This window comes from Perognathus longimembris, chromosome 9, assembly GCF_023159225.1.
Source record: "Perognathus longimembris pacificus isolate PPM17 chromosome 9, ASM2315922v1, whole genome shotgun sequence".
In the NCBI taxonomy this organism is placed as follows: domain Eukaryota; kingdom Metazoa; phylum Chordata; class Mammalia; order Rodentia; family Heteromyidae; genus Perognathus; species Perognathus longimembris.
In genome coordinates, this window is record NC_063169.1 from 67711872 (window position 1) to 67739859 (window position 27988).

Below are 27988 nucleotides of genomic sequence, written 5' to 3' on the forward strand. Positions count from 1 at the left end.
ACACACACACACACACACACACACACACACACGTTTTATTCTTAGGAATATGTGCGGTTCCAGTGTCATACTATACCTTTCACATTTCCAGTGCAGTGAAACCATGTACTTTTTGCTTCAAATTCATGGATAACAGCAACTGTTGTCATCTATGGAAGATCACATGGCTTGCCTGTCACGTGACAGTGAAGTTCCTCACTTCAAATGTTACTGGTTCCTTGGAACGTGAGTATATTTTTCCTATTGTCCCTTGGGACATATTTGCATGTTAAGAACATTCTACATACATCTAAATGTATCCTTGCAATTGATAATATATTTAACATGCCAGTTTCCCTAGATGTGATTGTACTCTGTCCCTTTAATAAGCCTATCAGGGGGCCAGAAAACCGACCGTGGCTGAGCGCTCTTAACTAGGGTTGTAGGAGACGCACACCAGTGCATGGTGGATAGGTGGCCAACAGACCAACCCTCCACAAATCACAGGAGAAACTCTGGACAAACTGGAGAGCAACATTCCTGTTTTGTAGCGTTGGCCAAGTCTGAGGGTCACATGTGCACACACACACACACACGTGCGCGTGCGCACACACACACACATACACAGAGTTATGTTTACTATCACACGAATCTCACTGGAAGCCATAACCCTCGTTAGGATGAAATAGGAAAACGTGGTGGTATAATTAAGTGCTGTTTTATAGCATTGGGTGTTATTGGGATAAATTATTTTCCCCACCTCAAAATTCAGACATTGACTTCCTAACCCCAGTACCTTAAAATGTGATTGTCTTTGGAGATGGAGTCTGACAGAGGTCTTTAAGATGGTGGGCCCTAATCCAATGACCTGTGTCCTTCTGGGAAGGGGAAACACGGAGACTGAAACACAGAGGTGGAGCTTGTGTGAGCATGTAATGGTGACCGTCCTCCGGGTCAGGTGGAGTTCCGGAGTGAACCCACCCTTCCTGTCTTCAGACGGGTGCCGCTCTCAGACACCCCAGTCTCAGGCTTTAACTTCCAGCGCCGCGAGACAAACCTCCCAGTGCAGGGCCTGTTTGACAGCAGCCTCTCCATCTGCGACCCCTGGGGAGCAGTGGAGACCGTGAAGTATTTGGGGTCCTCCCTGTGGCTTCTTCTCCACTATGGAACACAGCGACACAACGGCATCTGTGTGACTGTCAGGAGCCAGACACGTTGGCCGGTCAACCGCGCTAGAGGATTTCGAGCCTTGCTCCTGCTTCTCAGGAGTAAGGAAGTGTGAGAAGAGTCTTCATGAGCTGAGTCGGGCCACACGGTGGTCAGCTCAGCTCCCTAGCGTGCAGGCTTGCTGGTCTACGGGGTGGAATTCTCTACTTCTCACTGAGAGGTCTCTAAGAGCGGGACTTGATGGCACACACCCAAAGCCCCAGCACTTCGGAGGCAGAGGTGAGGGGATTGCTAGTTTGTGGGCAGCGTGGGCTACATAGTGAGATTCACACTGGACTGGGCCACAGAGCGACACTGTCTCAAAATAAGTCACTAAGAATCTGATGGTGAGTTCAGAGTTCTCTTTTTTCCTTAGTACTGAAACGGTTAGCCTAGTGGCTGGCATCTGGTCGATGCTAAAATTGCACCTGTTACGGTTAATGTGTTCAGGTCTTGGGTGTATTGCTTTTCTTCAGTTAGAAGTCAGAAGGGAGGGCCTGGCCCTTGAAATTTATGTAGCATTGGTGCTTCCTAGAGAATTTGTAAACATTCGGTCTGCCCATGCACAGTGAGCATTTCAGCTTACAACACGGTTTCCAAGATTATTAATAAATCACATCTAACAGTGAAGCAGGTCTTCATCTTGTAGCTGGCCAACACAAGCATTTCACAAACACAGACCAAAAGCATACACCACACAGTGTTCTATAAAAATTGATTAAGGGAATCATAATCTAGTACTGTTAATAAATATCAGAATGACTAGCAATAAAGTTCTAATATATTTCAAATGTTTTATCATTATGATTGCTAATAATTAGGCAAATGAAGTATCAGAATAATGAGATACGAAAAAAGAACACTGAAAAGTTTAATTCTCTAGAAATGAGAACTGTAACATATGTTTCATTATCCTGTATTTACATAGTAAAATTTTTTGGCTCTCAGATGCTTATTAAAAAATGGCTTAAAGTGTTTAAATTTTTTTTTCTTTTTCAAACTCCTGGGGGACAGGGACTGTGTTTCTTAGACATGAGATTCCCAGGCTTGCCATTTGGCCTGAACGCTGGATATATAGTAGTCCATGAATGTTTATTAACTGAAACAGCATACAAATAATTTTCTTGGTAGACTTCTATTAACTGAGGGGGAGAGGGCAATATATCAATAAACAGTGATTTGTTTTTACGTTCAAAGAAGGAAGGCAATTTATTGTAGTGAAATTCCACTGAAGCTTTACATAGGACCCCCAGTGTGTATAAAACCATTAACCGATCCACTGTTGCCTCCTGGACTACAAAGAAGCACACACAGCACACTAAATGAGTTAACACAGCTCTAACACGCTTCCTCCTCTCCCTTGTTAATTAACTATTGGAAAGGAGATAGTTAAGTATTTTACAAAATAATTTTCATTATGTTTTATTTTCCAACTGCCTTGGACAACTTCATATCCCAAACTCTGTGGCTTGCAGTCTCTTTCTTTCTTCTGCTGTGATGACTAGCTATTACAAGCTTGCTTCCTAGAGTAAACTGACACCAGAGGTCTAGACACTGTTCCCTACATACAGTTTGTGAAAACTTGCATGGCCTTTGAGGCAACAGGAATAAAAAGACAAAGGTGATTTTAGAAGCACTATAGAAATGTACCCTCAGGGACAAAGGATAACGGGTTAGAGAACGCCAACACATACGAGCAAGGATTCATGCAAACATCCTTTGCACCTACACCTGCTCTCTAATACATTTTACACACTTGTGAGATATTGCACAGACCCAGGTACACGCGCTAGCCGATGTACCTTGCACGGGAGGATTCCGTTCCACCTTCTACAGGAGCTTACTCACGACTTTCTAGAGAACACAGTCTACAAGCAGTTCCTCATGCAGTCCTGTATGTACACACTCCACAAGCCAGCCACGGATCAAGGCTCCCGTCCTAAATGTAGGATTCCTTCGCATACTGGAGTTGGTCAGCATCGAAGCGCGGCTGGCTACACCGTCGCCGGAGAGAGTCCTGCCTCCCTTTCTGCACAGACTCCGATCTGGTCCTCAGTCGGTGGAATTCAGGTCCAGCTTGAGTTTCCACAGAGACACCCACAGTCAGGCTCTGCTTCCGGTGCTCAGTCGTGGGAGATGGCGTGTGGTCACCCCGCGTCCCTCCACCGGAGACGCCCTGCCCGTGCGGAAGGGGCGGCGGCTTGGAGTCCTGGCTGAGCAGCCTCGCTCTCATGCTTCCAACGGTCTGGCTTCCATAGAATCCAGATGCCTGCAGCTGCAGGGCCTCCTGGTAAGATGGCGGGCCTCCTGGGGTGCCCCTGTCGGTCCAGCTGGAAGACGTCGTCCGCCGAGAGCGCCCAGGAAGGCGAGCGGAGGCCGGGAGCCGCGTGGCTGTGGACGTCCGCCTGGCTTTCCTGGACGATCCGGCCGGCCAGCTGGCTTTCCTTCCTCCAGCCTTTCTTGCCGTGCTCTCTGGTCATGTCCTTGGGTTTCCCAGCCTCAAAGCTGGGGCTTCGGGGCAGGGCTTTTCTGTGGGAGGCCAAGGAGAAGGACATGGAGTGCTTCTTCACGTCTCTGCTGGGCTGGCCCTGTTCGGTCTTGGACGTGAAAGACTGGTGTCTGGTGAAGAAATTTCTTTTGGGGCAGGAAGGAGACGGTCCGGGGGAGCTGTCGGAGGAGCCGTCCAGGGAGCCGCTGGAGAAGGCTTCGGGCGCCGGCCCCGGGGGGCCCGCGGGCTGGAGCTTCAGGTCCGCCGGCCTCTTGGGTTTGCCTCCCGCTGGAAAGGACTCCTCCGCCTGCCCGCCGCGGCCGCCGGGGCCCGGCCGGGGCGCGGTGAAGTCGTCCTGGCTCTTGGTGAGCTTGCGGGTGGTCAGCCGGCTCTCCAGGCACTCCTGCGAGGGCGACACGCTGGGCTCCGAGAACCGCCTCTCCTGCTGCCCCATCGCCCTTTTCAGCCTGGCCACCGTGCTAACCACGGGGTCCCCGGGGTCCGAGCCGGCAGTCGTGGCCGCCAGCGCGGGGCCCGGCCGGCCCGGGGAGCCGACGGCGCTGTGGCTCTCCACGTCAGGGTCGTTGCTGTCGTAGGCCGAGTCGTTCTGCAGCATGGACACGTCTGGGGGGGAAGAAAGGAACAGTGCAGCGGCGGGGGCCGTTTCTCTTAGCAACATTTCCCGCCTGCCACCGATTCCAGTTATTCAAAGGGCTGCAGGGCTTGCTAGAAAAATAAGCCCCCCACGTCAAAATTCCACTCCTTTCTGCGTTTATTTTGAGGTTAGGCGAGGAAAAGGAAATGAATGAGTGACGGAGGGAGGAAGGGGAGGAGGGGAGGGAGAGAGGGTGAAGGAGAAGGGAGAGAGAGAAAGGAAGGAGGAGGAGGAGGAGGGAAGAAAAGAAGAACACAGCGACAATTTACTGAATATTTATGTTTGAAAACTGATCATTTGGATGCTATTATTAAAACAATTTCCGTTTCACCGGGCTCGTATTCCTTTATGTAGAGATATGCCTTTCTCACCCAGCTTCTAGACGTGGTAATTATTTGTGATTTAGAATAGAAAAGGCCAAGGTAGGGGCTGGGGATATGGCCTAGTGGCAAGAGTGCTTGCCTCGTATACATGAGGCCCTAGGTTCTATTCCCCAGCACCACATATACAGAAAATGGCCAGAAGTGGCGCTGTGGCTCAAGTGGCAGAGTGCTAGCCTTGAGCGGGAAGAAGCCAGGGACAGTGCTCAGGCCCTGAGTCCAAGCCCCAGGACTGGCCAAAAAAAAAAAAAAAAAAAAAGAAAAAGAAAAGGCCAAGGTACAGATTGATGCAAAAGCTCCTTTGTCGTGAGAGAGGGTGTGGAGGGCGAATCCCCGAGCAAGGACCTCCTGCCTGTGGGAGGACCGTCTGATGACTTCCTACCGAGTCCGGTCTGACCTGTGTGGTGTGTGAAGGCGACTTGGGCTGCGATACCAGAGACCCCTGACATCGCTAGCGGGCACGAGTGACTGGCGGGAGCCTCTCCCCACAGGCACAATGACACAATGGCGGTGCGTGCTGTACCTGAGCTGTCGGTGTGGTCCAGGGAGTCATCGGAAGTGAGGCGAGAATGAGCCGGAATGTTCTCCCCAAATATTTCAAAGCAGTTGTCGATGAGGAATTCCACCAGGGTCTTAACCTGTGTGTGTGTGAAAGGGGGGGGGGGCGGGTTGTCATCTTAAGGAGTATGTTTGTTGTTGTCTTACAGAGGGGACAAAGAAGGAAGACATGTTGGAGGCCAGCTACTGGGGGAGGTGTCAAAATGAGAATTAGAGGTTTTTATGTGTCTGAAAATAGCTGAATGAGACGTAGTAACAATAATATGCATCAAAGTTAGATAGGATTTGGCCTTTTGGAAACATACATTTTTAATTGACAAATTAAAAAGAACCCCTCAACTTTATTTATTTATTTTTTAAAGAACCCCTTTACTTTAAAGTTAAGTAACCTTGTTTTTTTTTTTTTTTTAAAGTTTAAGTGGGTCCTTCCCCAACCAAAGCTTGACAAGGTGTGAAGCACAGAAGGCTGACAGGGAGTTTTTCTAGCTAAGGGGTGGTAGCATGGACCGTTGCACCTGTCTTTTGAAGGCTTAAGGGGACAGGGGACACCGACACCCAGTCTCGTAAACGTGCGTGTCTGAGCCCGTGGAACTGCCGGACGCCCTCTGCTGACGGTCACTGTGACCCTGGGGTCACGTCGTGAATCACAAGTGTTTTCAAACAGAGTGAGATCACACAGGGAACAGTCCTTCGGGAGGGGCAGAACAAACCTTATTGTTCAAGGCCTTCTGGGCCTGGAAAGACAGGTGCTGGTCGTTCTCTAGTGAGAGCATGTTGGGGCCAATGCAGATGGCCAGGTTGCTGGAGTCCATCCTGTTGACCTCGGCGTTCTTGCTGATCAGGTGCAGCACATAGAGCAGGTGCTTGAGCAGAAGAAGGTTGGGCCGGGGGAGTCGATCTGCAACCCTAGAAGAAAGTTAGGGATGTCAGTTTTCCAGGGGGGGGGGGGCTCGGGGCACCATCTAGCTTTGGCTAGGGCCTGTGAGGAGTTTCTCTCCAAATCAGACTTCCTTTAAAAGGAGGACGGCACTGTTTACACAAGCAACATGGTTGTGTCTTCATTCAGACGCACTGGCGCCGGCGCCGTGGCCCCCCCAACCTATCACATCAGATCACAGATTGTGACACCTGTGCCAAACACAGTCATCTGCCTTGACGTGTTCCAAGCCACTTATTTGGTCTACTAAACCATCCAACGATGTAGAGATTCTTCATTTGTAACGCCCCAAGATGGAACTCCTTGCTTTTCCCTGAGCCGAGGCTAGCTTTACGGGTCATGAGGCACTTCAGCAGGTTCCTTCAGAAGCGACACGCGGAGGCCTGGCCTCCTGGGGGGGGGGGGGGGCCCTTGAGGACTTACTGCTTCAGGGCTCGATTCTGTCCTCGTCATCCTGCTGCTCCAGGGCGTCCATCCAGTCCTCGAACAGGTCGCAGGAGAGCAGCTTCCCGGGCAGGCCACGGAGGAAGTCCTGGGGGACGGGCGGGAGAGGGGGCGCATGAGCCCCACGTGACGTGTGGCGTCTCGCTTTTGTGCCATCTGCGCAGGCGACTCGCGTTTGCCCTGTCCCAGACCGTCCCTGTCCCCTCTCGGTGCCAGCACGCTGGGCCTCAGGCATAGTAAGAGGCGCCAGCCCCAGAGAGGTGACAGCGCGCCACACTTAGAGGTCTGTGCGGTTGGCCATGGATACATCGTCGTTCTCATCAGGAGTTTGGAGAACTTAATGCACCCCTTCCAGTTGCAATCTGGGGCCGTCAGACCCGATGAGTTTAACACACACACACACACACACACACACACACACACACACACACACACACGCTGCGGCTCTGCAGAGCCCGTTTCCGTTTCCCGGGAAGGACAGCGCTGCCCGCGCTCACCTTGAAGACCACCGCCAGCAGGTGCACGGGGAGCCCGTCCAGCTCCACGGCGCCGCCGCAGTTGAGCTCCTCTTTCAGCTCCTTGCGGGCCTTCTCGCTCGCGGCTTTCCTGAAGATTCCTTCTGTGGAAGGGCCTTTGAGGCAGAGGATGGTGAGGATGTCCTGCGGGCCCAGAGAGGAAGGGTTACCCAGGGCTCCGAGACGCACGCTGCACCCCTACGAACTCACGACCGCCCGAGTGTGGACCAGAGGAAGAGAATTAAAACAGTGGACCGGAGCAGGCCTGACTTGACGGTCACACAATCCCCTCTCCGTACAGGCTCGTCGTCTTTATCGTAGAAAGCTATTCGGAACAAGACTATGGAGGCCAGTGCTGGCTGCCAGCCGCCCTCTCCTGCCTCTTTCCCTGCTGTTTCTCTAGGCGAGTAGATACACTGTGAACGCTCTAGGTAGGCACATTCGAACATTGCTTTGGGTCTTCCTCCTTTCAAATATTTCCAGAGGAACTATGGATTCCTGGCCCCATACACTCTCCACTCCCCCCACAGCTGCTGTTACAGAAGCCACGCATTCTCAGCCTTGTTAAGGCCGTGAAGTCAGAGGAGAGAGCCAGGGGCATCGCCCTGAACTCGTGAGCAAATCCGACGGATTCTTAGGATGGACGCAGGCAGAGCGTCTGAGGCGTTGCTTCCAAGAGTGGGGAACGCTAACGATCACTCCCGGCAAGTCCAGAGTGAGACTCACCTTCAGACCTCCCGAGGACTTTACGCATCCTCAGAGAGCGAGAGGGAGTGACGGGGAAGCACACACTCACCTGAATGGGCCTTGGAAGTGTGTCCTCCTCACCACAGATGACGGGCAGGGGCTGATCAAACAGTGACACTTTCAACTCTGGCTCCAAAGATCCGGAGAAATCTGACGAAGGGGAGAGCCTTCTCATGAGAAAGGGCCAGGACAGCACTTTCTTCCTCTTCTTAACTTCTATGGCCAAGAAAACAAGAGAAAGTGAAAAACTGGATCACGATACAATACTATTAAACAAAGATCGAGATAAGAAAATAGAACTGTGGGCCACATAATGTCATTTAGCATATGCCATAAGGAAGGGGGGTGTAATTTATTTTTCAAACCCGAAAGCAAAAGGGCATGGCTCTCGATCTAGAAAACCCAACGCTAAAACAACCCCATAGTTACCAGGGCAACCCACCCCTAAACATCTTGTTGCAAAGATTCCTCAAAGGCCACACCTTTCCTGTTTTTACCTTCCCAGAGATTTTCTAAAGAAATTTAGCAAAACTGAACAGTGCAAGTCATTTAAAAAAGAACTAGGCTCACATCTTGTGGTCCTCATAATGGCAGAGGACGTTTCTGAACAATGGAGACTATTGTAATTTCTTTCCTTGGAAAGGAAACATAAAATGAGGAAGTGACTTGCCCAAGAGCCCTTTGCAGCCACACTAGCACTCATTGGCCACCAGGGGGAGCTACGTGGTCCAGGGCGCCTGCAGTGGCCTTCCCAGCCTGCGTTAGGACCAACCTAGGCCAACAACTTGTTGCAGGAAGGCTTGAACTTAAACCTGGCAATTGGGGATAATCAATATACTTTCCAAGTAATCTGTCTGTCTCAAATACAGGAGACATGCATAATGGATATTGTCTCTCAAAAGCTTTCTTTTTTCCCCCTCCCTCCCTCCTTCCCTTCCTCCGTCCCTCCCTTCCTTCTTCTCTTTGTTCCTTTCTTTTTCCTTTCCTCCTTCCCTTCGTCTTTCCCCCTCTCTTTTCTAATTATAAAGGCTTTATTTGCTAAATGACACTTCAAGAAGACCAAGTATGAGGTATGCTATAGCGAGATGCATTATGGAAAATAAAAAATTGAGAACCCTGGTTGGTTCTTTGGGATTTGAGGTCAGTCACGACGGCTTTCTGGGGCCTTAGATGCAGTCTCCGTTAGACAAGGAAGAAGATGGAAAAGGCATGGTGTAATTTGTTCGTATGTATGCATGCTTTCATTATCAAACGTAAACGGCCAGGAGATTTGTCAGCCTGAAGAGCTGTGTGTGTGTGTTGTGTGTGTGTGTGTGTGTGTGTGTGTGTGTGTCTGTGTATCTGTGTGTCTGTGTGTGACCTGCAGAGGGCCTTGCTCTCAGGAGCTGGAGCACACCTTCCAGTAAAGGGTTAATGTTTTGTGGTCTTGAACAGAACGCTTAAACACAAAATTCCTCGTATTGGCAAGGCGCTGTGGTTTGATAGCACCCACAGGAAAGAGCAGTACATTTTCAAAACTCACCGCTTAGCTGGCAAAACACTGTCTTCACTTGTGCATGACATCAACAGGGGGTGATCTTTGAGATCGCCCTAAAAGAGAGTTATTTCCGTTACAATAGTCATACAAGAAACCGGTCCGGCCATTCCCTACCAAATAGAGGTCATTTTAAAACACACAATGTTTTCATCTTAAAATCCAATGAACAGAGTGCACTGATTTTTTTTTCCCCTCTACCTTTTGGAACTGACAATCTGAACAGTCATCTGAGAAGATCCCAATTGATGTGTTTAGTTTACTATGCCCGGGAGATTCATTTTCTACTCCAATAAGCCAGCCAAATAACAGTCCATTGAAACAGAAAGTGTTCTTTCTTTTCACAGTACAAACGAAGCATCTACAGTTACATTCTTACCTCTGACTGACATTCAGTGAGCGTCTCCATATCATTGGCATTTAGTGTTTTTGTCTAAAAGAGAGAAGCACAGAAAACTCTGCGTAAACGTCTTTGGGCCCTTCTGTGGAAAGCGTGACGCAGTCGATGTGGGAAGTGGACGTACCGAATCAAAGCTGCCTCTCAGCTTCATTGGCGGCTGACGTGTGCGGGGGACGAATTCCACGCCGTGAGGGCTTTGCTTGTGCCTGCAACAAATCACGCAGGGAAGCGTCAGGCAGGAGCGCCAAGGCTGACTGCCAAAGAAGAGGGCTTGAAACGATCAGAAAAGTTTTCATTAAAAAACCCATCTCGTTTACCCACACCCTGTGCTTCTACGAACAGCATCTAAACACATTTATTTCTAAACTCTTCAAGCCAGATGTCTTTACCACGCCAAACTCTGTTAGTCATTATTACATTCCCATCCAGGGATGATCTGAATAGCAATTACAAGGACACGCTAACAGGTTTGCTTTTCTTTTCACACAGACACTAGGATGAGGTACTCCGAGTTGCTGTTCTCACCAAACCCAAACAAGAAAAGGAAAAACAGAACTTATCCCCAGACGCTGCTTACAGTGAACATGCACCAAAGATAACAGTTACAGAACTCCTGCCTCCGAGAGTACAGTCAGGCGTCCAGTGTGGGTCATCTTTCCAAGGCTGGCCCAGGGTCCCCGGGTCCCCGTCTTTCTGTGGTGCCTTGTCCCCATTTCCCCTGCCTTACCAGACGGCCAATCTCCCGGTTCTACCCGTCCGCAGCGCTTACCCTAGAAAGTTCTCTTAGACAGCGAGCGTCCCCTCAGCTCCTCCGGGTGGCGGAACACGGAGGATTCGGCATGGCCCTCGGCTCCTACCACCCCACCCACAGAGCGCGGGAGCCTGGAGCTCGGGTCTCGTGCTGTGCGTTATAAGCGGCAGGGGCGGGCAGGTGGAGACTCAGAACGTTACTGGGACAGGAAGACACAGCAGCACGGGTTGTCACTGGGAAGAGCCAGCTCGGCTCCCACTTCCTCATTCCTTTTAAGGCAGCCGTGGCTCTCCACCCCGCGCCCCCCTTCTTCCACTTCAAAGGAAAGGCTCTGTAAATTACCAGCGGTGGAAAAGATGACACGGGGCCCCGCGAAGGCTCCGATGAATGTCAGAGGTGGGAGGTGCGGGTCAGACACTGCCTCCTTCTGAGCATAAACACCATTTTGTTGTCTCTAACGGGGTCATTGGAGGTCCTCCTCCTCCTCCTCCTCCTCGCTTTTGTATCCTGTTTGCTGATTTCTTCCAGCACCCACCATCCACTCCGTCGTACAGGACCCAACAGGGGCCCCGTGTGCGGGATAGCGTCTCAACAGATCCGGAGAGAGCCCAAGGTGCGCTCGCCTGTGAGAAACGGTCACCACCGCAGCCAGTGCGCTTCCTTTGGAATCAGCCAAGGACCATCTGAGAGCCAGCTGGGAGCACACTCGCGTCTCTCTCCACAGCCCCTAGTGCGAGTGATGATGTGGTACATACATACACCAGACCATATGTGGTATATAGAAATGCGCGTGCACACGCACGCACGCACGCACATCCCAACAGCTCAGCGACACCAGTATAAAGTGGAAAGGGCCACGGGGGACTTCATCCGCAGATCCCTACTGTGCGCTAGAGAATTCCTGGTCTTTTCTACAAGTAAGAGCCCAGAGGGACATTGGCTGGAACACCAACAGAAGAAGGGAAGCAAACGCTGAGCTATGCTCACCCAGTAGAGAACAAGCTCTCACAATACAATGTTGAGGGAAGGAACCAGATGCACACCAACTATCCTTCACACTTCCATTAACACACACACACCAAAAACGATGACAATAACAACAACAACAACAAAAGCAATCTATGATTTTGCAGTAAAATCCAGAAGAGAGGTTTTTCTCAAGAGGAAGGACACTGGGAAGGACTTCCAGGGGCCGGATGGGGGTCTTCGGGCCCAGGCTACTGCTAAACTTCCGTGTACATTGTTACTTTTGAAGGCTAGGTTTTAAAATAATGTAGCTCCATTCACCAGCTGACTTTTTTTTTTTTTTTTTGGCCAGTCCTGGGCCTTGGACTCAGGGTCTGAGCACTGTCCCTGGCTTCTTTTTGCTCAAGGCTAGCACTCTGCCATTTGAGCCACAGCGCCCCTTCTGGCCATTTTCTGTATATGTGGTGCTGGGGAATTGAACCCAGGGCCTCATGTATACGAGGCAAGCGCTCTTGCCACTAGGCCATATCCCCAGCCCCATCCAGCTGACTTTTAATTCCAGGATGGAATCATATTCGTCGTTCTGTTGCTTCCACACAGCAGAGGCCCTGGGCTGTCAGATCTCTCCCCACTGGCTGGCTGGAGTTGTGGGCATCTGGAAGCATGGCCTCTGAATACAGCAAGCGCCATTTCCCTTTTTTTCCTCGCGGCAGAATGGGGGTTGAACTTGAAGTCTTGTGCTCTCTAGGCAAGGCCTCTCCCACTAGCCACACCTCCCACACGGTTAATTTTCATTGTTTTTCAGATAGGATCTCACTTTCCTTGCAGGCTGGCCTGGACCACGACCACGATCCTCCTATTTAAGCTTCCCAACTAGCTGGGATGACAGGTACACACCACAGCAGGGAGAGGTCTGCCCTGCGGCCCAATTTCAGCCCTCCGGATTGCACGAGGGTTGCTGGAGTTTCCCCTGGGGTGGTTGGAGCCGGTTCACGGGTCCCTCAGGCCACGCACGCTCATTGTGTCTGGCAGGAGCGTCTGCTGTGCCTTCAGACGCCCGCATTTCTGGGCCGGCGCGTGTACACGTTTCACATTGGCGTTCAGATCTCTGTGGTCATTAATTTATATTTGTGTTGGACTATAAAGTAGCCTCAGCATACAATAATAGTTGAAGAACTCAGTGTTTTTAGAGAGCTGGCTTGGAAACTAAGAAAGGTTAGGACAAAACAATCTTTCTAAACCATCTTCCCCACTAACCGGGACCAAGATGAAGACATAAAAACCAATCATCCTGACATGAGGTGATTAGAATCTATATCGCCGATGATAAAAATCTACCAAGGTGCCCCAGGCACTAGTGGCATTTATGAACTTGGGAAATAAAGAGTTCCTTGTGTTTTGGAGGATACTTTAGTCTGAAAAATTGTATACCCCCCTAAACAAACAAAACATAAGTAACAACAGCAATTGAAAGAATCAATATCAAAGAAGATATGAGAGCAATCACGAACATCAGTTACCCACCACACAGTCCAGCCAATTCTGGGGTTTGAACTCAGGACCCTCTATTTGCTAGTCTGAGCCACTATTTTACTTTAGGCTTTCTGTTATTGCTTTAAGGAAAGGCAGCATGTTAAAAACAACAACAACAACAAAACCCCCCAAACTGGAACAAAAATGTAGAAACTATGGGGAAATATTTAGTTAGGTCCATATCGTTTAAAGCTATAGTTACTATAATTTGGCTTTTATTTATTTTTAACTTAGCACTTTTTTTAGTCTCATGAAAAAAAATATCCAGGGGTTTTTCCTCCCTACTTTAAAAGCATTTGTTATTTTGAATGTGTGTGGTCTTTTTTTCTGTCAAATGCTGTGTCTTTTTTTGGCATCTCCAGAGAGAGTCTCTGAGCAGTAACCTCCAAAGGTGGCTCCTGGAGCAGCCATGTCGTTTCTGCCTAGGGCAAAGGTCAAGGGTGAGGGGCTGAGGGTCAAGGGTCTCTATCTAACTGGAAGGCCAGCCTGGGCAGATGGGCCTGTAGTGATTCCTATCGTATGCCCACTGGGTGTGGCTTTATCTTTTCATGGTTCCTTTCCGGAAAGGTTCAGCCGGTCTCTCACTTGCCAGCGGGTCCTGACCTCCACGAGGCTTTTCCTGGGAATGGCAGCCTTTCTGATGGGTGCATCTGGACTCTGGTTAGACTCGAGGAGCATGCTGGTGGGACAGGATTTGCAGCAGAGAGGGCAAGGTCAGCCTGACACAAGTTCCCACAGAGGAAAGATGGCGAGGATGAACTCAGAGGGGCCACCCGGGGGCCATACGTAACCTCCCAGGCCTTCCCTCCCGGGGTCTCTCCCCGGCAGAGACCGGGCCCTGGCAGGATTCCGTGCACCAGGATTCCTGAGCTCTTCCTACAGAAACAAGAACACAGGCTTTGCCTTCTTCCTTGGGCCATGAAGTAGTATAGGGAACACTAGCAATCACAAGACACATTGCGCCAACTCTTACACGGTTCCTATATCCTACATAGGTAGAACTGGAAAGTCAGCCCCAGTGCCATTCCTCTCAGACGTGTGCTGGGTGAGCGCTTTGGTAAATCTCCCTCCTGCCCATCTACTGTGCAGCTGTGCTCAACCGAGGCACGGGCAGGAGCACCTGCGCGACCCCTGTCGGCACGGGTGGCGGGGAGCCTCACCGCAGAGCTTCTGCCTGGGCAGCCCCGCATTTGTAGAGAGGGGGCTTGTCACCGGTCTGGGGGCCACACTCGCAAACGGGTGTGGGTGACACCAGAGAACGAGGAAAGCACGCTTTGCTGGTCCTGGGGGCTGAGTAGTTAGTTGGCTCACGGGGGCCTTTACAATCACGGCACTCTACTGGCTCCCTCCCCACTCCCCCACGGTCCCTGAAATTAGGCCCTGAACAGGGAGAAGCCCATTCTGGCCCCGGAGCTCCGTCCGCAGTTCCTGTCTGTTTAGTGTTGAGAATGAATGAAACGGCGAGTTCCCCCGTGAGAAGTTGCACTTCTGCTCTGGCAGTGTATTTGGACTCATTCTGCTCCACATTGCTGGGTGTTCAGCCAGATTTCCTCAGCTATTAAAAATAGGGCGGAGGGAGAGGTTTACAAGAGAACTGTTCAAGCATTTATGCCAAGAACCCTCCAAACCTATCAGTATTCGCAGAACTAAACACAGATAAAGGGCCTCCTGCTTGGCTCACTTAGAGCCTGAGACCCAACTAGAAAGGCTTTGCTAAATGTATCTTCTTTTTCTTTTTTACAAATAAACGTGGTATTCCCCTATTGGTGACTCACTTGAGTGGCTTAGCGAAACCAAATGGACCACAACTGCCCCAGCGGTTCCGCATGGCACCCTCAGATCCCATAAAGGATCCTTGCAGGGGGGCCAGGGCACCCAAAGGACCATTTCCACTTCCATCACCAGCGCCTAGGCCGTGAGCAACCTTAGCCTTCGCCTCTGCCACACACAGAAACCAGGGAGATGCAGCGAACAGGCATTACTTCATTCTTGCCAAGTAAGGAAGGGTGGTTTCAATCTGCAGCACAAACCCTTTCCAACCTTTCCCTATGCCAGAATCTACTGGAGACCTTGTAAAAATCTCCAGTGCCATCGGTGCCAGTGACTCCCACCTAGAGTCCTAGCTACTCAGGAGCCTGAGATCCGAGGATCAAGGTTCAAGGCCAACCTGGACAGGAGAAAGTCGGCGTGACTGCCAATTAACCCGCAAAATGAGGAATGGAAGGTAAGGTGGAGGGCCATCCTTGAGTGAAAAAGCCAAGTGAGTTTGTGGAGTCATGAGTTCAAGACCCAGTATTGGCATGAGCGCGCGCACACACAAATACACACACACACACACACACACACACACACACACACACACAAAATACCCAATGGCCTAGATGCTCTCTCTCTCTCTCTCTCTCTCTTTCTCTCTCCACCTACCTACCTGCCTGAAGTTTGAATTGGGACCAACCTGTTTTGCTTTAGTTATTATTTTTTTTTTTGCATAACATCTCCTACGTTGCTCAGACCACGATCCCCCTACCTCCACCCCTGTGTAGCCAGGATAGCAAGTATGCAGGACCATGTTGAACCTATTTATTGAGATGGAAGGCCTTATGAACTTTTCCCCCCGGGCTGTTCTTGGACCGCAGTTCTTCCCATCTCTGCTTCTGAACAGCTGGGCTTCCAGACCGGAGTCACTGCACCCAGCCCAGGCTCTTTTATTTCAATGAAACTGGAATTTCTACAGATAAGATCTGGACATCAGTTACTGCTTTTATTGTTTTCTATTTTGTGATTCTGGGGATAGAGTGCAGGACATTGCACGTGCTAGACAAATGTTCTACCATTGAGCTACACCCTAGCCCTTGACATCAATCCTTAAAAAATTTTTCCTAAAGAGGGTCAGGGGCGTGTTTCAAGTGGTTGAGCACCTGCTTGGCAAGTGCTCAGTTGGCGAATTCAAACCCTATACCATCACCAAAAAACAAGAACAGAAGCAGAACAAAACAAAAAGCCACAAGCCAAACAAGAAGCCTGTCCAACTAGCCCCACGGAGCATCAAGCTGGAGAAAGAGCAACCGAGAAACCGTTTTCTGAGTCAACGGATCTGTGGGTTTTGTGCCTGGTGCTTTCCCACGACAGCTGGGCGCACTGGACACTCCTAGGAGCTCTTGGGGGAAGGGCCTGTGCCTCAGTTTCCCTCCGGTCGCCTCGATTGGTTGGCTCCACGTGGCCCTGGTCCTTGGCAGCCACGACTCCCCCAGTCCTGTGCTGGTCACAAGACGGGCACCGTGGAGTGAAATGCTGGACCGTGGATGCCTGGGCGGCCAAAGGGGCCACGGCCCCTCCACGCCCCTGCGAGGACACCGCGCTGGCTGCTTGAAGGAGGGGAGGCCGCTGGGGGGTGGGGGAGGCCGCTGACAGCAGCCCTCCCCGTCCATGCCTCGCCTGAAGGAAGCCAGCAGGCGCCTGCCCACCCCACCCGGAGTCAGGAAAAGGCAGCAACGGGCGCTGTTCCCACGGCGGGCGACCGCGTGCCCTGGTCATCGGGCCGTGGGTGTCTGCAGCAGCTAGTGACTGCCACAACCGCCGCCTCACGTTTGCACGCGCGCCACCCAGAGCCAGGAGCGTAAACCACAGACAGGGCAACCATGGGGCTCCTGGCTGCAATGGCGTTCACCGTGAATGAACGGGCGGGCGAAGGGAGGCTCCCGGCAGGACGGTCACCGTCTCCAGGGAAGAATGGCTTTCTTTGGCTGCTCGAGGCGTGGAACCCAGGTGTTTCTGGAAGCCTCTGTCCTGGGTTGAGAAGCACGCGACCTCCCCACTGTGTGCAAGGTAGCAGGGGACTTGACGTGCATGGCAGGGCCCCGCTCCCCGGCTCTCGGCTGCTTCGAGCCACGCAGGTCTCAACCCGGGCAGTAGACATTCAAATTCAGCTTCTGGAATGTTCGCTCGCTCTGCAGTGTGGAGAGGAGCCGGCATTCCCACGGGCCTCTGGGGAGGGAAGAAGCTCACTGCGTGCTGGGCTATGGGGGCAGGAGAGTGAAATGGGGGGGTGGGGGTGGCAAGTTCTTTACCCCACGGTGTAGACAAGGGCGTCGGAGCCAGGCGCAGCCAGGGGAGGGACGCGCGGGCCGGGCTTTGCCTGTGACCGCTCACTCCACTTTTTCCCCTGGAGTTTAGGCGTGATCAAGGTGTTCACAAGTTTGGTTCTTCTAAGATCTCCCTCCTTGGCTTATAAGAGGTTGGCTGCCTGCTGTATCCGGTGTGTGTGTGTGTGTGTGTGTGTGTGTGTGTGTGTGTGTGTGTGTGTGTGTGTGTGACACATTCGCAGTGTGTCTCTGTGTCCAAATTTCTACTCCCAAGTCTACTTACCACCAGGCTGAACCACGGCCAGATCCGACAGCCTCAGTTAGATCCTAAAGATCGCCTTCATAAGCATCTCAACCATCACGTCTTAAACATCCCCTTCTGGAAGACCCCCCGCCGTTAGGTACCACCTTCTGAGGAGGTACCACCTTCTGAGGGGCTGGGGGACAAGTAATCAGCAAGTGAATTTTGAAGAGACAGTTCATGTGTTTGCATGTACATACGCACGCCTGCCTGTTGATATGTGCCTGCGTGTGTGTGTGTCTCTGTCAGGGAGTTGATATCAGACCTCTGCCTTGCGGGTCCTCTTATATTTGAACTGATACAGAGAGGAGGGGGCCACTGGTTAAAGCAGTCGCTACTGAGCAGAATCTCAGAGGGCAGAGAGCCAGAGCCTGGGAGACCCGAGGACTCAAGACCGGCGGATGAGCTCCAGGTGTTTCCACGAGGCCACGCCCCCCTCCTCCCCACCCCCCCCACCCCCGTGCCATCGGGAGAGGCCTCCGGGCTGCACTTTGAAGCACGGGAGCAAGATGCAAACCCACTTTCTTTGGGTTATTGCTCAAGTTCCTATTCAGAAATAATTGTCAAAGGGGAAATTACATTATTTTTTTGGCGGGTCTTTGCTTCCTTCTCATTTTTTAAGTCCTCTATAATGTGATAGGCAGATGGGAGTTTTGCTTCCTTAAATGTCAGTCACTTAGTTCCTGTTTTCTTTCCTTGGATGTCTTTCAAATCAAAAGACAGGTTTATCAGAGGGCCATAGGAACCCAAGCGAGCGTCACTTCTTAACGGAAGGGGAATTTTGCAGATAACCAGGAAATTTGAGAGCAAGCACGGAGGATGTTTGCACAAGTCCAGTGCCGTGGATTCATTCACAAGCTCAACAGAGAGTGTTAGAGAGGCTTGTGTGAGACTTTCTCAAGAAGGATCCCAGCACTGACTTTGCTCCGCTCCCCCGGTGGGGGCGTTGGAGGCTCGCCCGAGGGGGACTTCCCACCGCCTCCCCCAAGAAGGGCTGGAGCCGGCGCCCTGCGGGCTCCGGGGGCGGCTCGAGGGGGGCGGCTCATAAAGGAAATATGAACCGTATACAGGAACAGACGAGCCCGGGCTGAGCCGGCAGTCCTCAAGTTGGAGTTGGCAGCGGGAAGTGCCAGGTGAGAGCCTCAAATCTCGTCCACGCCGCAGCCCGGTATCAGAAGCGACCAGGAAGCTGAACGCCGGTGGCTCCCGCCTGCCAGTCTAGAGACGCGGAGGATGATAGTTCAAAGCCAACTAGGGCCGAAAAGCCTTCGAGACCTCACCTTCAATTAACCAACAGAAACGCTGGAGTGTGGGCGTGCCTCACGTGGCAAAGCACCAGCCGTGAGCAAAAAAAAAGCTGCGTGACAGTACAAACTCTTGAGTTTAAACCCCAATATGAACACACACACACACACCCATGCATGTAGGCACACACACACACACGCATGTGCACACACACATCCATCAGCATGCGGTCCCTGGCCACACAGCCCAGGTCTCTACCCGGTTCTGCCTGGTTCCTATTCTGCAGTGAGCTTTTGTGTCTTGCATTCACTTTGGTCATGATGGAGCTGAAAGTCATAGAAGACAGAATACCCCAACAGCTGGCACCATATTTCTGCAGGGATGCTCACAAACGGAGATTTATACATCTTACTCAGAGCTCATTAGATGAGTAACATATGTTAATGCTTCCTGTACTGCTTTTTCTCATGGGGAAATCACCTTCCCCCCCAATGGACACCCCGTTGTCTCTTCTATGGCTGCAAGGGGACCTGCCTGGCCTGCGTGTGGTTGACAGGGAGCAGGGTCTTCAGTTGTCCCCGGGGGGCGGGGGGGGGACCTGTCCACCTGCCCTCAGTGCTCTGTGCGTTTGGCTGTGGATCAGGACAATACAATCTCTTCTAACTCACAGGCAAAACTGAAGCGATCGGAGGGGCTTCGCTTTAACTTCTCTCCCTGTAGTTTTCACGTTTGTCTCTGTGGAAATCTATTCTGTGATTGTTATTGGCTTTGCCACACAACTACATAGGTATTTCACCATCAGCACATGAAACTTTGATGGGGATTAAAAACATTCCCTTGCCGTGCCTTCCAGGCACTCTGACTGGTAAACGAGGCCGGGGCTGGAGCTCTGAGGGCGTCTGGCGCAGTGGCTCCCTGTCTGCATCTCCTGAAGGCCGGCAAGCCCACCGTTCCTGGCACATAGTTGGTACAGAGCGGGAGCTTGCTGGGTAAGCGGGACTGTCCACGCGCCAGGTACACTTGGCTACTGGCACCCCGAGGCTCGGGCTCTGACATGGCACCCAAGGGCTCATGCAGGTGCCAGCCCAGAGTTAGGAGGGAGGAGGGACAGAGGGCCCTTCTGGCTTGGAGACTGAATGCTGGTGCTGCTCCCAGCAGGGCGGCTTCTTAGAAAGCCCGCGTAAGAGTTCAGGTGAAGGCTGCGTGATGGGACAAGTTGACCAGAGAACCAGAAAAACACACGTCTGCTTCTGAGTGTGTCTCAGATTCTTGGATGGACAAACGGAAAGACAAGTGTTTGGCTGGGCATGATGGGTCACGCTTGTAATCTCAACTACGAGAGGCAGAGGCAGAAGCGTTGTTAGTTCAAGGCCAGCTCGGGCAAAGTGAGTGAGATCCTATCTCAGAAACAAAAATAGACCAGGTGCCAGTGGCTCACACCTATAATCCCAGTGCCTCGGGAGGCTGAGATCTGAGGATCACGATTCAAAGCCAGCCTGGGCAGGAAAGTCCACGAAATTCTTATCTCCAAATAACCACAAGAAAACCAGAAGTGGAGCTGTGGCTGAAAGTGGTAGAGCGCTAGCCTTGGATGAAAAAGGCCCTGAGTTCAAGCCCCACAACCAAACAACTAACCAAACAAAAAAACACCCAAACACATACAGCAAGGCTGGGGGTGTAACTCAAGTGGTAGAGCACTTGCTTCGCATAAGGGTTTGGTTTTAATCTCTGGCGTCTCTCCCCCTCCCCTGCTATTTAACAGGTGGCAATGAAGAGCCAACCTCTTACACAGGACCAGAAAGGGAGATACTGATGACGATTAGCAATGCTGGACTTGTGTGTGAAATGTGTGTGTGTGTGAATCAAAATTTCTTCACGTGTTTCTCAGAGCCGTGTGCTTCAGGCAGCAACCAATAAAGCCGCTTTCCTCTTTTCAGGAAGAAAAGCCTCCCAGAAGGTCTTAATTTCTTCCTCTGTCATCTCTGGATCTCCCCCCCCCCCCCTTTAAGGGTGGTATTGAGATGGTTGTGTCCCTGCTTAGAGGTGCTTGAATAAAAGAATCACCTAGAAGGCTTTCAATGACCAGGGCCTGGGGAGACAGAGACCAATTTCTTCGGAATATATATTTCTTTAAGCTTTTCAGTATTTATGTTTTAAAATACTTTCATTAGTATTTATATTTTATTTTGTTTTGTGCTGTTTCTGGGGCTTAAACTCAGGATCTGGGTGTGTCCCTCAACATTTTTTGTTTTTGCTCAGGGCTAGCATTCTACCCGAGCCACAGCTCCACTTCTGAATTTTCAGTTTTTTGGTACTTAATTGGGGATAAGAGCCTTATGAACTTTTCTGCCTTGGCTGGCTTCAAACCATGATCCTCAGATTTCTGCCTCCTGAGTAGCTAGGATTGTAGGCATGAGCCACCAACGCCTAACTCACTAGTATTTTTTTTTAATCTCCTAAAAGGATTCCATTGTGAGGCTCCAACTGAAGACTAGTATTTAGAGTGTCAGTCCACAAATGTAAAGATTTTGATTTAGAAGTTCAGTAAAGCAAAACGTTTCTGTTACTTGGAGAAAAAGATGTTTAAGACTGTTTTCATAACTCAAAAGTTGTCAATGGGATTTTTTCCCCCCTATACTTTCCATTAATTAAAAAAAAAACAAAAAAACAACCAAAGCAAACTCTACTGAAAACAATTATGAGAAAATTCAGCCAAAATAGATTTTTCCAGAAAGTTATGGGGAAAAAAATGCCTTTATAGAAAGTTCATTTTAATTCATCTGTCATGACGTCTCATTTCAAAGGTTCAACGCCCTTTGCCAAAAAGTCCCACCTCCAGCTGCTGCTTCGAAGTGCGGTACCCGGTGATCAAAGTGCCCCGGCCAGAGTTCACTCAGCCTGACTCAGTGTGTGGGTTCTCAACGAGAAACTTACCAATTCTAACAGGAAGCACACAAGTGAGCGGCAAAATGACTTTCCAGCCAGTGAGTCGCCGAGACATCAGCATGGCTGATGGGCTCATCTCGTTCACACAACCTCCTCCAGATTGAGTTGGCCCTCGCTTTTGGAGATGCCAGAGAGACGTTTGTGTCCACTTAGACCATTCTACATTCTGCATTGCCTTGATCTGGGTGGCATGCGTGTCCCCGTAGCTGATGGAAGTTTTATATTAGCTATGGACAAAGTAGAAATTTCTCAGGCTGATATGTCGAAGTCCTTTTGTGATGACATCCTACTAAGAGTGCTTTTGCATCATACTGTACCTTCTGGGTGTGTGTGTGTCAGTATTCCCAACCCCTTTCTACATGAGAAATTGACCCTGTCTGGGTAAGTCAGGGAGGCTGTGTGTGGTTCCATACTACACGAGGGTCACAGGGCCTGGCCAGCAAGATGGGCGGGTCACAGGGCCTGGCCAGCAAGATGGGCGGGTCACAGGGCCTGGCTGGGCCTGGCCAGCAAGATGGGTGGGTCACAGGGCCTGGCTGGGCCTGGCCAGCAAGATGGGCAGGTCACAGGGCCTGGCTAGCAAGGATGGGCGGGTCACAGGGCCTGGCTGGGCCTGGCCAGCAAGATGGGCGGGTCACAGGGCCTGGCTGGGCCTGGCCAGCAAGATGGGCAGGTCACAGGGCCTGGCCAGCAAGGATGGGCGGGTCACAGGGCCTGGCTAGCAAGGATGGGCGGGTCACAGGGCCTGGCTGGGCCTGGCCAGCAAGATGGGTGGGTCACAGGGCCTGGCCAGCAAGATGGGTGGGTCACAGGGCCTGGCCAGCAAGATGGGAGGGTCACAGGGCCTGGCAAGCAAGGATGGACAGGTCACTAGGCCTGGCTGGGCCTGGCCAGCAAGATGGGCGGGTCACAGGGCCTGGCTAGCAAGGATGGGCGGGTCACAGGGCCTGGCTGGGCCTGGCCAGCAAGCATGGACTGACCAGAGGCTCTCTCTATCCCCACAGTGGAGAAGGTGGGAATTTCCCCACTTGTAAAGGAACTATGTTTTTGCAGCTGAAAAGAAGTCATTCTGGAAAGAGCAGACTCCTGTCTGTGACACATGGGCAGTACATGTGCCCTCACGTGAGGGCAGGATGCTTGCGTCAGACAGGAAGTGGTCCACTCGTATATCAAGGGCTTGGGTGACGCCCGGCAAACAGTGAACACTGGAGGCTACTGCTGGTATTACTGTTGGCATTCTACAGCTTCCTAGGCCAAGCGAACTTTGGTTCCTACCTAGAGCTTAATGAACCAGCTCTCCAGAGTTGATAGGCTCACTGTTACCTATCACTGAGGAGACAATGAAAAGCATCTTTTGTAGGATATTGTAGCAACCTAATGGAGCGTGACACAACACCAAGGGATTCCTGCTCCAGCCCTCCGTCTGTGGCTGTAAACTTGACAGGCGCTAGCTTCCTGACCTCGATGCTCCGCGAGCACTGTAGTTCCTGGGTGTGACTGCAAACTTCCCACGCATGAATAGGCCTGTCCGGTATTCCAAAGCGCACCTCTGCAGCTGGGCAGGTGATTCATGCCTGCAATCCCAGCTACTTAGGAGGCAGAAGCGGGAAGATCTCTAACTTGAGGCCAACTTGCCTAGGTTGCATAGGAAGACTCTACCTCGCGATGATGAGGGTATAGACTGTAGGTATTGTCAGCTGCTAGAGATCTCCCCTAGCAAGCATGGGGCCCTGAGTTCAAAACCACAGTACCACCAAGGTGCACCAAAGTTGTAGGCCCCTTCTGCCGGTGTGTATACATGCTTTCGACATGGCAACTGTCCACTTGCTCTGCCATTCAGCAAACCGGTGGGATTTGAAGCAAAAGAGAAGTTGTTGAAGATGTTCTTAAATTACACTTCAGCGACCAGCAGATTCCCAGCTTCTCGGTCACCCAAGCCTCTGGCCTGGCTTTTTTCTCTAAGGAAAAATTAGCCTCTGTATCTCGAACCTGCCAAGTGCTAGGAATTCTTGTCCAGTCATCATCATTTAAACTACCTCCTTGCTCTACCTTTGAAACCCTGTGTGTGAACTCATTTCATCATCCCAATTTTTCCTTTTTCTTTTTTGGTCAGTTGTGGGGCTTGAACTCAGGGCCTCGGCACTGCCCCTGAGCTTCTTTTGCTCAAGCCCGGCACTCCACCACTTTGAGCCACCGCGCCACTTCTACTTCTGGTTTCCTGGTGGTTAATTGGAGATATGACTCACATAGACTTTCCTGCCCGGTCTGGCTTTGAACTGCAATCTCAGCTTCCTGAGCACCCCCAAATTTTATGCAGCAGGTGGAGTCACTTTCCTGGAAACAGGGAAAGTTCTCAGTCATTCTCAAATCCTCACAGGGCTTCTCAGCCTGGAATCTCTGAATCAAGGGCATGGTCAAGGTCAGCAAGGCCAGTGCTGATGACGTAGTGAGAGGACCCCATGCCCGGGGTCTCTCAAGAGCCCCTGGACCTCCTCAGTCACAACCCGTTTGGGTTAAGGTGCTTTACCATGGGCCATGTTAGCCTGTAAGTGCATGGTCTGTGCCCATGGTCTTCCCACCAGACGGCTCCTGCCCAGGTGAGTGTGGACGGCAGGAAGAGATGAGGCAGGCTCTGGACAAATGTCCAGGAAAGAGCAGGGAGATATAACTGAACACAGATTTTGGATGTTACTATGGGTCAGCTGTATTTCTACTACCCCAGGCTCTCACATGGAAGGGACAGCGTGGGCCCAGGCAGCGATTCCCAAAGGGAAAAGCATCTTCTAGTGTGTATGCAGAACATCACCCTTACAGCGCTGGTACTTAGGGAAGTGCCTGCTAGAAGCACGGCATAGAAACAAAGAAACAAGCACCCCCAAGTCACATCTGTCCTTGGTGGAAGCTGTCGGGGATGGCTGTGCCTTTAAGAGGGGACGGCCCAGTTAGCCCGTCCCCCCCCCTTCCGGTTTCAACCGAAAGAGAAGCCCCCGCCCCTGGGGGCGAGCACGTGTGCCACCATGGCGGCCGGAGACCCCAGAGACCCGGTCCTTGGGGGGCTGTGGTCTCCGCCCATAGAGGAAGTTCCGTGACATCACTGTGATGGACAGTCCATTAGCCAATCGTTCATACCCAGTTAGCCCCTCTCCTTCGCATGTCTCTGCTGGTACATTACTGTTAGCCACTCCCTTATTAAACCAGATTGCTCTCTAAAGCGCCTCTGAGACTCGTGTGCGCCTGGCCTCCTTGGAGGGTATGAGGAGGGAGGAAGGGGTCTCGTCCGGCCACGTGCACCTGAGGTTTGCCCGTGTTCCTTGGCCATACCTTGGTTGCCCGCAGGTCAGGCGGCCAGGGGAGAGGGTGAGAGAGGGAGCACAAATAAGGGAGTAAGCTTAGCATCCCCGCACCGGGGGAGGTGAATCTAGCCCTGCAGGAAGCCCCAGGTGGCTCTGATTGTCCGCATGAAAGACTGGTGCTGGGGCCACCGTGTCCCGGTGCCAGCCTTCCTGGCGATGGCTTCACGCCCTCTCCGTCACCAGGGCCCACGGGGCAGTGACGTGCGTGGCGAGGGTACCACACTGATAGCCTCGGTCCGGGAGTTGGGATTTCCTTGAAATTAAGATAAGAAGAAAGAAGAAGCCCTCCACAAACAATGACACACAGATCAAATCTGCAGAAGGCATTTCTACATTCTGCCAGCATGGTAGGATTATGTCATGCGATGACTTAATTCAGCGGCAAGGGGCTTCCTGAGAGTAGAATGTGATGAATCTGTGGTTGGAAAGGCTGGAACTTACAGAAACTCGGTGACACGGGGGTCTGAAGCCGTGGCGAAGAAGGAAGCATGTCCTTGGCTGCTATCAAGATCCTGGGCTTTGTCCTCCGCCCGTTCTTTCTTTTTGTCCCCAGAGGCCCCGGGTGAGTCAGATGGGTGCAGCTTCGGGTTGAAGCTGAAGTTCTTGGAAGACCTGGAGTAAAGACAATGAGGATTAAAAGGTTTACTTGATGCGTGCACACACGGTGTGACCGCCGCGCGCCTAGGATGCGTAGCCATCAGATCAAGGCAAAGAGCGAGCCCACGGCCTGCCTTCCACTCCCATCATTTCGGGAGCCATGGGTGACAGTGCGAAAAGGGGTGGTGACGCTGATGGAGACGTAGTGTTTCCGGGCCGGTGCCCGTGGCTCACCCCCGTGATCCCAGCCACTCAGGAGGCTGAGAGCTGAGGATCACAGTTCAAAGCCAGCCTGGGCAGGAAAGCCCATGAAATCCCAGTAAACTACTCAGAAAAGGCTGAAAGTGGCGCTGTGGCTCAAGTGGTACAGCGCTAGCCTTGAGCCAAAGAAGCTCAGGGATGGTGCCCAGGCCCTGAGTTAAAGACCCAGGATTGGCACACACACACACACACACACACACACACACACGTGTGTGTGTGTTCATACACTGCTTTGTTAAATGGCAACTCCTTTGTACACCTACTTGAAAATATTAAAAACAACAGAAAGGTGCCAGGAGACGCCAGCAACCTTGTGAGACCGTCTAAACTGCCCCAATAGAGAAGCGTGGCCCTTCTGCCTTTTCTGTACATTTCATTAGCGGAACAACCATCCATTCTGTATCTCCACAGCATTCAGAAACCAAGGAGAAGCACTATGAAGGAGGACGTTGACAAAGGAGCCACCAGCTGGCCTGGATGGGAATCCCGTACTAGTCTAGACGGCCGATTTCTACCAGGCCTCCAGTTTCAAGTGGGGAAGGACCTGCGCTGGGATTTGGCTGGCCCTGATACCATGATGCCCTTCGTAGGGGCTGGGAGAGGACCCTACTCAGTCTCTGGCATCGCAGTGACATACTTGTGGCCAAATGTTTTGATACTAAAAGCACTAATATTAGATGAGGGTCACTATTTCTGCCATTACTTTTGCTTTCAAGGCGCCCAAAGTCAATGAAAGAAAGAAATACTTCTCTCTTCTTGTTTAGCAGTTTCCCAGCTTCATTAGAGGTGTAAGTAAAAAGCATAGTTGAACAGATCAAAAGAAAAGCCTAATGCCGGGTCAGTAGAAGGCCCTTCAGAATGAAAAGTTTACAGAAGAATCAGGATTTATCAGGGGCTTTGAAGGATGAATAAAACCCCAGGAGAACACAAGGCGTCTAAAACATTCCTTGCTGACAAGGGCAAACTTGAAAGTCTCCCTTTCAATCTTTGAATGTCCCATAACTTAATTACTGTACCATCACCCTGTACCATAACATCGTTAGTGCAGACAGGGAAAACACGAATTCTGAACATGCAGGAACTGTCCACCCCAGCAGGAAGATGTTTGCTCTGGACTCCAGCCAACGTTTGCATTTCTATGAAGGCCTCCCACTCCAATTCAGCCCGAGAACCGCGGGCAGACACCAATGGCATTGTCTGGGAGTGGAGAAGCGGAGAGCCAAGCGTGGGGACGCACCCATCATCCCTTGATTTAGGACCGGAGAGTGGCTTTATCTTGCTGCCTAGATCTGAGTTGAGTCAGAGGAATGGGATAAATAGTGAGTGCAAAACAAGGGACCCATAAATATGATTTATCCTCAGCATAGTTTCAAAACATCCCCACGGTTCCTGCAGCACAGGACGATGCCAGCAAGCCCCCCGGGAACACTGGCCGGGAGGACTGTGGCCAGAGGAACGGTGTGGGGGCTGAGGACAGGAGGGGGGTAGGGTGGGTCATTGTAGCAGCTCCCTTCTTTTCAAAAAAGGAGCCAGAGGAATTCTGAGGGCTGCCTAGAAGAAGCTCAGTTATTCTTTCAGGCAGCTTGGCCTGTGAGTAGACTATATAACTATATGTGCATATATATATTTATATATAATATGTAACAATGATTTTCTGCCTGAAACAGTAAACAAGAGATATAGGCACATTCCGTTTTCCTCTCTCACATTTCCACCAGGGCATCTTGGACTCTTGAGACAGCCGAGCTCAAAGGCAAAGGACCAAGAGTGCCTCGTGTTTAGGCAGGGGAGTTGCTGTGCGTCTCCTTAGGGCTCGCCCTGTTTGCGGTAAATTCATTCTCCTTCACCAGTTCACCCTGTAGACTGGTCGTTGGAAGCAAAGCGAGGTCCAATTCCTTTCTCCAAAATTTATCTTCGTGAGAGCTGGAGTCTGTCACAGACCCAGACGCAGCCAGGAAGATCGTTTTCTTCCAGGCACCATTCTGTTTCTTCGGGTGATGTGTTTGATGGCGCATGTTATGTCAACAGCGAAAGAGAGGCTCCGTGTTCTGTTACTCAAACTCTAGCTAAAGCCTCCTCCTAAAATTTGAAGGTGTAGAAGGTGTGAGCT

General features: G+C 51.3%; 1 protein-coding gene across 1 annotated transcript in view; it reads right to left on the reverse strand.

Annotated features, from left to right (window-relative positions):
* Nucleotides 1–2071: 2071 nt before the first annotated feature.
* Nucleotides 2072–27988, reverse strand: part of LOC125357455 (T cell activation RhoGTPase activating protein) — a 50674-nt gene continuing 24757 nt past the window's right edge. The window contains 12 exon segments of the mRNA XM_048354382.1: nt 2072–3514; nt 3516–4297; nt 5232–5346; nt 5977–6172; nt 6623–6735; nt 7145–7306; nt 7959–8125; nt 9432–9444; nt 9446–9499; nt 9823–9876; nt 9968–10049; nt 25462–25632. Of these exon segments, the coding sequence (XP_048210339.1) occupies nt 3125–3514; nt 3516–4297; nt 5232–5346; nt 5977–6172; nt 6623–6735; nt 7145–7306; nt 7959–8125; nt 9432–9444; nt 9446–9499; nt 9823–9876; nt 9968–10049; nt 25462–25632 (2299 nt within the window). The 3' untranslated portion in view covers nt 2072–3124.